The sequence below is a fragment of the Scleropages formosus genome, chromosome 20, assembly GCF_900964775.1.
Source record: "Scleropages formosus chromosome 20, fSclFor1.1, whole genome shotgun sequence".
NCBI lineage: Eukaryota > Metazoa > Chordata > Actinopteri > Osteoglossiformes > Osteoglossidae > Scleropages > Scleropages formosus.
This window is the reverse complement of record NC_041825.1, coordinates 5,556,396-5,568,993: the sequence shown is the minus strand read 5'-3', so window position 1 is coordinate 5,568,993 and position 12,598 is coordinate 5,556,396. Positions and strand designations below refer to the sequence as shown.

The following is a 12,598-nucleotide window of genomic DNA, read 5'->3' as shown; positions in this document are numbered from 1 at the left end:
GCGTCCGCATCCTGTCTATTTGCTCCCCCATTTCTCCAACCGCTGCTGCGGGCAGAACTTTTGAGTTCCGGTTGCGCTGAATTCGAGCCATTTGAGGAGGCACATTGAAGTGGGTCCTTTCGCTCCATTTATTGCCGACCACAAACCACGAGCACTTATTTTCTGTCTGTTCGAGAGGCACCAGGGAGAAGCCAGACGAAACCTCGGCTCATGTTCGATTGACTAGTACCCGATGCCCGCGTCCAGCAATTTCTACGGCCCCGAACGAGTCCAGCGGAAGTAGGTTGTGGAGAAAGAGACTGGGAGACGGAGACCAACTCGGGCAGAAAATTAACTCTGCTCACCAGCCTTGGGAAGCGTTACTATTCGGAGCTGTTAAAGTGCCGTGGAGAGCAGTGTAAAATCACATCCCGAAAAGGTAAAACACACTCCGCGCAGCTTGGACGACCCAGACGCATAATTCAGGCTTTAGGAGTTTAGATTTTATAGGACAAATACAGGAACATCACAAACACATTACTTTGCTTATTTTTACACACGCATCTATTTCCATACATTATATTCACATTGAGAGCATTAACATTCCTCTTTAGCCACACAAATTGGTAACAGTGATTAACGAAACCATTCACACCAGCAACGAAACAACAAAGACGGCAGTTCTCAGCTCTTTCACGTAGTTATAAAATACAGGCAGTCCCCGAGTTACAAACGTCTGACTTGCGTACAACCCGAACTTACAAACTACCCCCCTTAATGACCAGAACTTGGACTTTTTTTTTTTTGTCACCTTTAGGAAATAATCAAATGAAAACTTCATAATTAAGCCGATTACATTTAAAAAATTGGAGTTACCGTACATACAACGGTTCACGATAACGAACGGGCACCGCTTTGCGAAGCGCATCAAAATACTGCGCGTCTACAGCGGTTTGTGGGCTCGTGGGCGGGGTGTGTGAGCCCGAGGTAGGACACACTTCCTTCTTTTCCCATTAAGTGTCTCATTTGTTACTGTATTTGGCTTTAATTTTTTTTTTTTTTTTTTTACCCTCCTAACCATGGCACCAAAGTGTAAATGTGATGCAAGTGATGGTGATGCATCCAAGAAAATGATCACAATTGAAACTAAAGCGTAAATAATAAAGAGAAAGGTGAAACGCCAATGAACATGGAAAAAGCGAATATTAAAGTTTCTTGAATGTTTTGCACGCACACACACCGCCTCTCCTGCCCCCCGAGAGGGCACTCGGCTATAAAAGACACTTTTTCCCCCAGTTGTGAACTCTCGCCCACCCCACGTTTTCAAACGTACCTCGCTCTGCTCTTCCAAGTCCTTTCCCCTCATCGTTTCCTGTTCCACGTCTCTTTGATAAGGACCACCCGCCTTGTCCCTCGACCCCGACATCGGATCCTCGCCTCCGTTCAGTTCGCCGACCGACCGACCGACCATTCGCCCGTCCCCGACCACATCTAGTCCTTTGATTCTGAATAAACGATCCTGCACTTGGGTTCAGCCTCCTCCGTGTCCTCTGTTCATCATCGCAGTAGTAACATTTATTATCATCATCTCTCTCCATTTTAAATACTGTAGTTACATTTATCATCATCATCATCATTAACAATAACAATACATTATTACTGTATTGTTATATTAAAAATGTTTTGTGTATCCGGAATGTTTCTTTAATAATGTTTTTTTAATGCATAGTATATAGTACATCCTGTACCTTTCCAAGACAAACATTTGACAAACTCACCTTAGATACCCACCATACCTAACTGTTCCGAATTATGTCAAAATCAAGACTTAAAGACACACCGAGGACACGGAAGGCGTTTGTAATTCAGGGACTGCCTGTACCTCCTAAATTTGGTATCACCCATCCCTTCATCAATTTAGTGCACATAAAATATAGACGTTTAGCCCTAACATATATTCTTCTGACCCCGCCCTTTTTTGTTGCATTATACGGCATATTTTGGAGTAACTTCTCTGCAAGGCGTTCGAAGCGGAGCTGAGCGCCGCCTTGCCGAAAGCACACCGTTCCCGTGAACGGGGCCTCGAACCCGGGGCGAATCCCGGAGGCGGAGCGGAGCCCGCCCTCGTCTCTCGCATCGCGAGGTCAACTCGGGGCCGTTCCGGCGGCGGCTCCGTAGCGAAAGGCGTCGCGTCACCTGCGTTTCGGGCGCGAACGGATGAGAGCGACGCCCCGCGCGTATCCGCGGTGGCCGTCGGCCTCAGCGGTACCCCTCCAGCATGGCGACGTAGCGGTCAGTAAAATAACACTGATACAAGGAAGTGCTCGTACACTGCAAGCACAAAAACATGTTTTTAAAAAAAGAAAGAAGAAAAACAAAAAACACCACACACACTTTAAAACAGGTACCCAATAAGGATCTGTTTCCCCATAACAAAGTTGGACTCTGACTCTTTACAACTGTGACCATCATAAGACCAGAAATCTCCTGTGAAACAGGGCCCAGATTTAAAAAGCATTTCCTGGTCTGAATAAATGTCGTAACCTCAAAAAAGAAGGAAAAAAAGAAAAGAAAAAAAAGAAAAGAAAAAAAGAAAAGAAAAAAAGAAACCACAGCAAAAGTTCTTTGTACAGGGCAGACGAGATGAACAATGGCCCCTGTGTGAGATTGAAGTACAAAGTGAAAATTCGGTCATTGTCCTGCACGACTGGACAGCCGGTTACACGCAGCCAACTCATGAGCTCTCAAAAGCACAGTGCTGTGTAGTGTTACAACAATATAATATAGTAACTGCGTGGAAATTATATATTAAATTCTCTCTCTCTCTCACTGTGTGTGTGTGTGTGTGTGTGTGTGTGTGTGTGTGTGTGTGTGTGTGTGTGTGTGTGGACTAAGCTACTTACAATCTGCTTTTCATTTGGTTTCCACACCGGAAGCTTCGCTCGTTCCCTTTTCCGTGTAAGAGTGCAAAGCGAGAGCGCCGGTCCCCGTTCCTGCCAGCTGCGCCGCACCCCCGCACCCCCTCGGCACGACCCGATGTCCGATGTCTCCGGTAGCTGCTGGGAACCAGAGCCGCTCACTCGCACCACCTTCTCTCGAACGCGTAGTAAGTAACGCCGCGGGACGCCTCTCGCCACACAAAAAAGCAGTACGTATGGAATGTGGCGACCGCGGGAGAGGAGCTCCCGACCCCGGTCGCTCGTCCCCGTCAGCTCCGCTTGGAACTTTGGTCGTCGGACCGCAAAAAACACACACGCTCGGTGACGCTAACGGCAGGATGCACGTGAAGCCGCGCTACGATAAACCAACCGCGGTCATTCTTCCTGAGCATTTCGGACATTTTCAATCCGCGGCGGGCAAGTCGACGGCTTCTCGCGCGAACCCGGGAGATTCGCGTCTTCATGGCTTGTCTTCCGGAACGTTCTCGACATGTCTTTGGGTTGAAGAGCGGGGAACCCCTTCCCCTCCTGCCGCAGCGGGAGCGTCTCAGATTCACGCGAAAGGTGCTCTCTGGATATTCTGGCGAGAGCGCCGCGAGGCAGCCCGGTCATCTCCGGGGGAACCGCGGGGGGTCCTCCTCCGTGCCAAGGGGCGAGGAACGAGCAAACCTCGACTCTGTCGGCGGAGGCCGCGTCTTCCGTCAGTCCGACGCCAGCTCGCAGGGGATCTGCCGGGCCTCCTTGGCCAGGTCGTAGGCCCGCAGGAAGTCCTTGTACCGGGGCGCGCAGCCCAGCCACGCCTCTCCGAAATGAACGCGACCGGTGAACAGGAAGCTGCCCGCGCCGGGTCGGGCGCCGCATTCCAACAGCGTGCGGATCTCGCCCCACTTGGCCAAGCGCCCGCCGCCCGAGAACAGGGCGTACTTCTGCCGGTACACCCTGGTGGCGCTCACCTTGATGACGGAAGCCCGAAGGTCCTTGTCGTCCACCACTGAATGGATGTTCCCTCGCACAACTGCGGACACGGACACGGACACACATTTTAGAGGCAAGAGGTGACTGAAGAAGCAACAAGTCGACAAACCCTGTTGAACTCAGAGCGTGGAGAAGTTTCTCGAAAGTGAAAACGGAGCAAAGGTTCATTCTTACCGAAGCCGTTGACATGACAGCTCTGTACCAACGCAGCTATCTACTTACTGGGGGGTCCTTTGAGAGCAAAGAGCGTTTCGAAAACAAACGCGAGCGGAGTGTATCGAGTAACACTCCCACCTGGAGCCGTGAAAAGAAACTGGGCTGCCGGATGGCATTTCCGTAACGCTCGCGTATCGAAGGAATGGATACTCCTGGAATGGAAAGGATTCCTCCCCGAATATTTCACTCGCTTGTTCCACATTATTCCTCTGCGTTGTTTCCTTTTTCGGGGGGGGGGGGGGGGGGGGTGGGAAATATACCTGCAACGTTACGGTTTTATCTCTCACGTTTATGTACACGGGGACCAAAGGGACACTTACACGAGCGCCCTTGTTTTCCTAACTCCTTGTTCCCCACTGCAGAGGGTATAGCCCCCATTACAACAGCAGGAAATTTTTTTTCTTTGGGATGTAAGGAAAAGTGAACTGTAACAGCGCTCCAAGGGCAAGACGGGCCAGCATTTTACAACAAATTTGTCAGAATTCTTAGCCAACACATTAAAATGGGCCAATATACAAAATCAAAAGCCTGGAGTTTCTAGGTTTGGGCTCAACTGTGGTGGAATGAGCTCCCTCTGCCCCTCGGAGCTGCTGAATCCCTTTCAATATTGCAGAAGGGTTTCAAGCAGCACCCTAAAGGCAAGATGGGGCTGAGCAGTTTCAGGGGAACTCACCAAAGTCACTAGTGCAGACAGCCATCAGTATCTCCGTGTCGTTGCAGGGTCTGCAGGCTCCTGCAGGCAGAAAGATGGAAAAGTCAGCGTGAGCACAAGAGCGTGATGAAAAACGAGGGTGAAGAGGCATGGAGACAAGGCTGCACCTCCCGTCTCCGCACAAGAAGAGGGAAAGGCCACCACTCTGACAGCGCACAGCTGTTTCTTTTCTGGTTGTGGGGGTGGGAGAGCTGACGTATGGCTCCACTAGCAACCCCCCCCCCAAGCCAGACGCTTTGAAGATGCAATAAAAACACCTCCAAACTTCCCACCCCGGAGAAGCGCCGTCAACTGCGAGCCATGAAAAGCCAGGCGAGACGGCGGCGCGAGCGCGCTCAAAGGGTCGACGCGACCAAACTTAACCGCGTTAAGACCCCGCAATAAAGGCAACTTCCTCCACTCAGCAAGGGCACGACATCCACAGCTGCCTCGCAGTTGAGGAGCTCAAACCAGCGCGGTTCTCGCGGGTGACCGTGCGGCTCCGTCGCCCACTTTCAATAGGGATCACGGGGAGGGGCACCAATGCGGCACCAGTCTTAACTTTCGGACCGCACACAAAGAGGCGGAAAGAGAGCGGGAGAAAAGCAGGGCCCTTCAGAGGTGCGCCCGCCTTCCTCGCTTGCTGCCTGGAGGAGCCCCCCTCCCCCCTCCCCCCCCATTACTGAGGACCCTTTAATGGAACTCGGTTCCTCGGGCAAAGCGGCCCCGAGTCACTAATCAGACGGGGTGAATTCCTGGAGACAGGCATCCCCGCAGAGGAAAAACAAAACAAAGGGAGCATCCCAGCTGATGAGAGGCCTCCCCGTCGCCAGGGAAACTCGACTAATCCCTCAACTCTCATGCGCTTGAATGAAAGGGCCGGCTCTGTACCGGCCCCCCTCCCCGTACTGGGCTTTTGTTGCGCCGGGTCCCCTCCCCTGCGCGGGCGGAACGGCGCATTCTCTCCTTGCCGGAGCAGAGAGCTGATCCCTGAGCCTCTGGGGTGCTGTTGCCAAAGTTTCTTCCCCCTTCCCTATGCGTGGCCTGCGCAGAGGAGCCCTTTTTTCACGCTGCAGCTTTTCCCACCAGCGAGCAAAGAGGAAAAAAGTATGGGGCTTGTTCAAGCACGGTTCAGCTATGACCAGGACGAGCAGCTCACTGTGGGTATTTTTCGGGGGGGGGGGAGAGAAAACGTCCGATTAACCATTTTCGGGATACGAGCGGCTTCTGAGAAGTTACACTCGGCCGGCAGCAGGTGGCGAAGTGTTTAGAGTCACTGCTTTGCACTTTGCGGGACCGAGCTTTGAATCCTACCTCCTGCTGCAGCACCTTTGAGCAAGGAACTCGGCCTGAAGCGCTCAGGTAAAAAAGTTACACCGCTGTATAAACGGGTAAACCAGAGTAAATAACAGTGATTTAACACTGTAAGGCACTTTGCAGAGCAGATGCACGCACGCACGCACGCAACGGCCCGAAACAGGAGTGGGTAGTACGAAAGTTGAAAAGGCCCACACCTGAGAAGCGCGTTCGTACCTTCGCTGCTGATGGGGTCCGAGTCCAGGGAGACGCGCGCGTTCCAGTCCCCCCGCAGCTCGTAGCGGAAGGCGGCGATGCGCCTGCTGATATCCTGGTGGGGCGTTGCCTGCAGAAACAGCGCCAGCCTCTCGCCGGGCTGCGTGCTGAAACAGCGCACCCGGGGCGGGCGCGATTCGTCCGGTCGGTCGCCCACCAGGAGTTCGAGCACCCCGTCGCGCTCCAGGTAGAGCTGCGCGCCCAGGAAGCTCTCGGCCGGTTTCACGCAGGCGGTGATGTGGCCCGAGCTGCCGTGGCCGCTGCCCACCGGGCCGACCGCCGCCGAGGGCAGACGGGGGGACAGCGTGAGCCTCAGCGCCCCATTTGGGTAGAGCCACTCGAGGGAGCCTTCGGCGCAGCGTAGGGAGATCTGCTCCACGCTGCCAGGGTGCTGAGACAGTCCGCTGCAGCAACAGGGAGAAAAGGGAGGCGCAGAACGATTAGGGTCAATCGACACACACCCTAGGACCGACAGCACATGGCAAGCCCCCCGTCCCGTCCGCTGCCCCCCCGTCCAGACGCGGACCCTCCAGCTGCGGCAGCAGCAAACTTGGCAGTCAGATACCCGGACAGTGTGCTGCGTAAGTGCTCCTGTGGTCAGGAAATCAAGTGAGCTCAGCACCATCCGTGGGCAACGGAAATGGCTTCCAGAACCATGTAAAGCATCCGGGGTTGTTGCTTCGCTCTCCGTTTAGATGTGGGGAGTGCGGCGGAGCCCTTCGCGACATCAAAGCGTTACAAATATGGTAAAGGGATGAAAACAAGACTTTGATGTCTTCTTTCCCCCAAGGCTTCTTTGGGGGAGTGGACCTGGGGGGGGGGGGTTCACTTTCTCAGATTCCAATTATGACCAAGAGGTAAAATAAATAAATGAATAATTAATTAAAGAAATCAACAGACAAATAAATAATAAGTGTGAGCTATTTATTGAGCCATACATAGTGCACCTGAACTGACTCTGGTGACATTAATTTATGTTTCAAGTACAGTTCAGGACTGAATCTCAAAGATTTTCCTTTAACAATCAATGGAATTCACTGAAGCGCCACCTAGCGGTGGAGCGGAGAACGCGCGTCCCGCAGTGACATTCGGGGCTCGCGAGTTTTCCCCACTTTCTAATAAATTAATTAATAAATAAACGGACAAAACACGCAGCCTGCTGTGCTTCACCAGCAGTTCATTCAGCACTTCTGATACTCTGGTTTTTATTCCATGTATTTTCCATCGCGCACAGGCATCTGATGGAAATAAAAATGTTAATAGTATGTTTTATTAATTATCATCATCATCATCATCATCATCTCCAGGCACGTTACTTGTTAATAACTCCAAGTATTTGAAACTATAATTCCTTGAACGAATTAGACTGATTTTTAGGTAGCGCACGTGTTCTCTCCTGTCTCTGTCCCCCCCCCCCAAAGTCTTACAGGTTTGATAAATTTTCCCCTTTCACTTCACTTATAAAAGTGAATATTTGACAGTGTTCGAGGGACCGGGATCGGAGGTCACAGAATCAATGGTCACACGAAGAATGACAACGGGCAGGACCTCGAAGTGCTCACTTATCAGCACTCAAAAGTGGATTTTTTAAAATAATCTTTTTTTTTTTCATAACTGAAGAATCAATAATGTTTCAAGAGTTAATTAGTCTTGCTCTGCAGGTACAGTTGCAACTTGGTGCGGAAAGAAATGGAAGCTTAGTGCAGTGTGGACCCTGCAGACTGTGGGGTTCGAACCCATGCCAGGGACAGATGAGCAAAGGGACACTTGGCACCAGTTTGCGCGACTTCGTACAGTTAAAACCCAGCAGAAGTCAATATGCGGCGGCAGGAAGAAATTATATAGCGCTGCTGTCTTACATGCTTAAGGTTGTTCGTTCGAATCCCACGCACCACTGTTCGAGGTATCGGCTACCCTTAACTGATGCAGCAAAAATATCCTGCAAATTCGTTAATAATTGTTAATTAGCAAACATTTTAGACACCTCGGACAAAACTGTAAACGAAGGTTATTATAAATGTCATTAATAGATGCCCAACACGGGAGTGCAGAGGGAAACCCCTCCTCCCCCCCGCACTTGCCTGCCCTTCCAGCTGCACTGATCCTCCGAGTAGCTGCACATCCCCGCGCCGCAGAGCGAGGAGAGCGCGAGCACCCACACGAGCTGCATCTTCTCCTCAAAGGACTCCAGAAAGCGTTCATAAGGTAACAGGGCCGACAGTAGTAGCGCTCTCCTCGGGACCTAGCAGTCGACCGCTGGTTCCTCTACTTCCATAACCCTGTGCTGTGTCATTAACGCTCCGCATCCGCGCTTCAGTCCGCAGAAACCTCTAGCTGCGCGCAGCTCCGCACCCGCTAACCGCCGGGAAAGGGAGCGCGCCGCTTGAGTTTTATCGCGTGCGGACGGGGGGAGGGTCGCTGCCCAATGGCAAACAAAAAAGGCGAAACTTTAAACCAATCAGAATACTGAGGGGGCGGGGTTTAAACCGGAACTGAGCGCAACATTTAAATGACTTCATTGCGAAATCATTCAAGGAGAACCGAGACGCCAAAGCAAGCATTTGTCTGGGATGCATAATCATGTATCATTTAAACAACTTACGCTTTTCAAGCTACTTTAATCGCTGCATTTGATCAATTTCAGCATATTGAGAGTTAGTATTTTCTACAGGTACAATGTGATCCAATAACACAAAGCTTCTTCAATTATTTAACTGTAAATAGAGAGAATTAAATATATTACAAAGAAAGAAGGGCCCAGAGAACAGACGGAACAACGGTATATTAACTAATCTTTAAACGTTTAACTACGTGAGTAAAATTTTAGCTTGCAATAATTTAAATCATCAGTGTACTAATTCCTGCAACATGAATGAAATGCCCAAAAGCATTTGCGAAAAGACAGTCTTGTGTGTAATCTATCACTTTGCACACATTCGTCTGGTGAAAAACAATATTTAAACAAACGCGACAGAAGTTGTTATGGCATATTCTCACTTTCCAGTATTTTTATATCACCTGACGTTTATTTTGCTCACTAAAATGAATGTGTCGTATATGCCCTTATTATTGTTCTACTGTCCCAAACTACAAATCGAGTCACAGAAAATCTCCAGTCAAATAGTTTACAAGGATTACGGATTGTTATCTCCTTTCTTTCAGGCAACAGATGTTTTTAAGTGCCTCTATTGTGTCTCAAACCTTGCCCGCCAAAAAGTTTGAATAAAAGCTCGGGCTCCTCAATGAGTTGACCCAAGACTGTGGTTTTGATGGAGTTATGTAAATGAAGCAATTGAGACCTTCGGAGACGTACCACCCCCAAAACAAAGCGAAAAAAACGCGGGCTAAGGACAGTCATGTCTCATGTTTCGCAGGGACCAAAAAGTACATATATGTATATGTAAGGTTATTAATGATCTTCAATTTAGAGCCAAGCCGCAGGCCTGCACCTAATGGTCAATATGCACTGTATTCCATGTATATACAAAATCACAATATACAATGATGAGGAGATTCTAATCAATAACGCATGTTGCGTGGATTAATGGAGTTCCAATTAAAAAATTTCTTTTTGTCGGTCGTTAAAACGTCGATTACTACAAAACCTTAGACATCAAAGACAAAAAGATAATGAAAAACCCGCGGTATCAAAAGGTAGGTTGTATAATAATACAGGGTAACTGACTAGGTTTACTTTATTCACTAAAAGTTTCAGCACACTTCCATACCATAAATTAGTGGACTCAATGGTGCAGCAAGGCTTCCGCAGAAATGTGTAATTCATATCGAAATACACTCCTGAAACCCGAAGTAGCTGACGCAAAACTATGTGTTTCAAACTGTATAAAGCATTTTATGTGTTATGAACTAATAATCTATTTTTATACTAACTGTGTGACGTCTTTCATGCAGCCTCCTCTCTGCTGCGTGGCGCGTCGAACGGCGCCGCGCCAAATATTCTAAACGCTTCCATTTCCAACGATCTAATTGGCTTCTTCGCTTTAACATTTAAAAGGCACGCGGGCGACCCCCGCCGCGTCGCCCTCTGATTGGTGCGTGTCCTCGAGGGGCGCCGCGCGAAAGGCGTCTCCCCCGGTCCGCGCTTTGGCTTTTATCTCTGCGCTGCATTTTGCGCTGTCCGCAGCCCCCCCGTCGCCCCCTCGCAGGGAGGAACTCAAATATTTAGGCATACATTCACCACGCATGCCTACATTTAATGCCGTGTAATTAGTCTTGGCATCTTCCACAAAAAAGGCCGAGTCTTAAGGGTTTTGGTCTGTGCTTATCAGTTAAAAATTCCTAGAAATGACATTTTCACATCCAATTTAGTTACATTCCAAAAAGGATCTAAACATTCTTTCAGTGTGAAAAGTCATATGTAAGCTGGTGCCATGAAAAACATCTCCGGTTTTTCTAGTATTAAAGTTAACTGCATAAATCCAACCATAGTGAAAGCTATAGCCATAGTTGTACAGCATAATGAGGAAAAAACTGAACTCCCTACGTTGTAAGAATAAAGGGTCAAATTTTTAATAATAAGTGGACACTGTCGCTGAGGCAGACTGTTATTATCATTATTATGCGAAGTTAAGCGGAACAAGCATTCCAAGTGCTCAAATACGGAGTTCTGCAATGTGAAAGTTATTAAAAGTAGCAAACTTAGTACGTGTGTTTCCGTGAATCCTTTTTAATAAGACTGACATTGACAGTTGAGTGCACAAGGCCTGTGACTAAAGGAAATAACTTCAGGTCCTGGACAAGCTGGGATGGAACTGACTGCTTGGGCGGCGATGCATATTTTAGCTTTTTGTTGGTTGGATTTATTGCACTTAATAAAATTCGGTGAAGGAAAGTCTTGCAGCCCTGGCATCTTTTTATTGCGCTATGGACTGAGACCCAGATCGGCCGGGCTCACTGGGTTCGCTCAGGGCAAAAAAGGAGGGAAACAGGATGAGTGCACAAAGGAAGAGACAATGACACACCGATATAGGCAAAATGGGGAGGGGATCCAATGGTTGCTCGGCCCTTCCGCAACCCAGTATATCGGCCCAGCCTTGGGTGTGAGAGGGGCACTGCCGCTGGCACCCTTGCCCTCTGCCCCCTCCCTGCTGTGCCCCCTTTCATGCTGAGGCATTAGAAGTCAATAAAATATTCTTTTGTGCCAGTTGTGCTATCCATCTCGATGCGAGGAGACCACGCGTGGGGATGGAAGAGGACGTGTCGGGGCTTTGATTCGAAGGCTGTGCTAACACTCCGCGATGAAAGGTTCGGCCGTACGGCCCCGGCCCTCCGGTCGAGTTATGACAAGGCTTCAAAACCCAACAAAGGCACATGTGCAAAAATCCAGCTGCTCCATTGTGTGCATGAAGAGGCGGCTTTGTTCGCCGCTGCCCGTTTCAAAGGCAGGGGATCTGAATGGAGAACCGGGCTGCTGTAAGAATGTGATAAATGAGGCGGCATCTAATAATAGTAACGCTAACAATGCTGACTTCGGTGACTGTCTCTGCAATTATTACTGTGCTTCTTCAACTACAACCTGCAATATTGAGAAGCACCACATGCTGGCAGGGCTTTAACGGAGTAAACAAACACCCACGATTCTTTCTTAGCCGTCTCGAGCGGGAGGCCTCTAGCGCTGGGAAATGTTTTGCGGTTCGCCATAAATGTGAAAATCCCAGCAGCTGCCTAAGCCAAAGAATGTGGCTTTTTATTATTAATGCAGTAGGCAGCAAGATTCCCCATGGCTACGAGCAGGAGCGTGCCGCTGTCTGCAGGAAAAAAAAGGGTGTTTTCAGGGAAAGGGAAGGTATTTGACCAAGTAAACGTACTGTGAGTGAGCGAATGACGTCAACCTTTTATTGACCCACATTTTCCCCAAAGTTGATGTTTCTAAACACAGCTAAAAGACATTGCTTACTCATTTTATTTAGCCAACACTTTCCTCCGAAATAATTGACTCATTTATACAGCAGCCTTATTTTTAATGCACCTGTCAGGGCAAGTACAACGCTCGCGGATGCCGTGACAGATGGGACTCAAACCCAAGACCTTTACATGAAAGACAGCAGCGCTAATCACTACGTCAAATGTTACCAAGAAAACATTTTGTTTGAATGTTTCGCCCTGGATAGACTGACTCTGGTGGGACTCGAACCCACAACCTTTGAATTGCTTCTTCAACTCCTTGATTAGAAGTCCAACGCACTATCCATTGTGCCACAGAGCC

General features: G+C 49.2%; 1 protein-coding gene and 1 non-coding gene across 3 annotated transcripts; both read right to left on the bottom strand.

The window, feature by feature from the left end:
• Positions 1-2,574: 2,574 nt before the first annotated feature.
• metrn (meteorin, glial cell differentiation regulator) lies at positions 2,575-10,206 on the bottom strand. 2 transcript variants are annotated; one of them, XM_029246550.1, is made up of 4 exons: positions 10,101-10,206; positions 6,334-6,776; positions 4,783-4,842; positions 2,575-3,933 (listed from the first exon to the last, which is right to left on the bottom strand). In XM_029246550.1, exons 1-4 carry the CDS (start codon positions 10,154-10,156, stop codon positions 3,620-3,622), a joined length of 873 nt encoding a protein of 290 aa, XP_029102383.1. In that variant the 5' UTR covers positions 10,157-10,206; the 3' UTR covers positions 2,575-3,619. The 2 variants fall into 2 exon arrangements, with proteins under 2 accessions (XP_029102383.1, XP_018590429.2); XM_018734913.2 differs by lacking the exon at positions 10,101-10,206 and adding an exon at positions 8,454-8,762.
• Positions 10,207-12,505: 2,299 nt separating this feature from the next.
• Positions 12,506-12,598, bottom strand: trnar-ucu (transfer RNA arginine (anticodon UCU)). Its single transcript has 2 exons — positions 12,562-12,598; positions 12,506-12,541 (listed from the first exon to the last, which is right to left on the bottom strand). It is a non-coding gene; the product is annotated as a tRNA-Arg (tRNA).

What these genes read in the sequence shown, in the direction of transcription:
- metrn (XM_018734913.2), bottom strand. Translation starts at nt 8,542, where the DNA reads ATGCAGCTCGTGTGGGTGCTCGCGCTCTCCTCGCTCTGCGGCGCGGGG. An exon ending in CAGTGCAGCTGGAAGGGCAG is followed by an intron (nt 6,777 to 8,453) that starts GCAAGTGCGGGG and finishes CTGTTGCTGCAG; the next exon opens with CGGACTGTCTCAGCACCCTG. An exon ending in TGTCTGCACTAGTGACTTTG is followed by an intron (nt 3,934 to 4,782) that starts GTGAGTTCCCCT and finishes CCGTGTCCGCAG; the next exon opens with TTGTGCGAGGGAACATCCAT.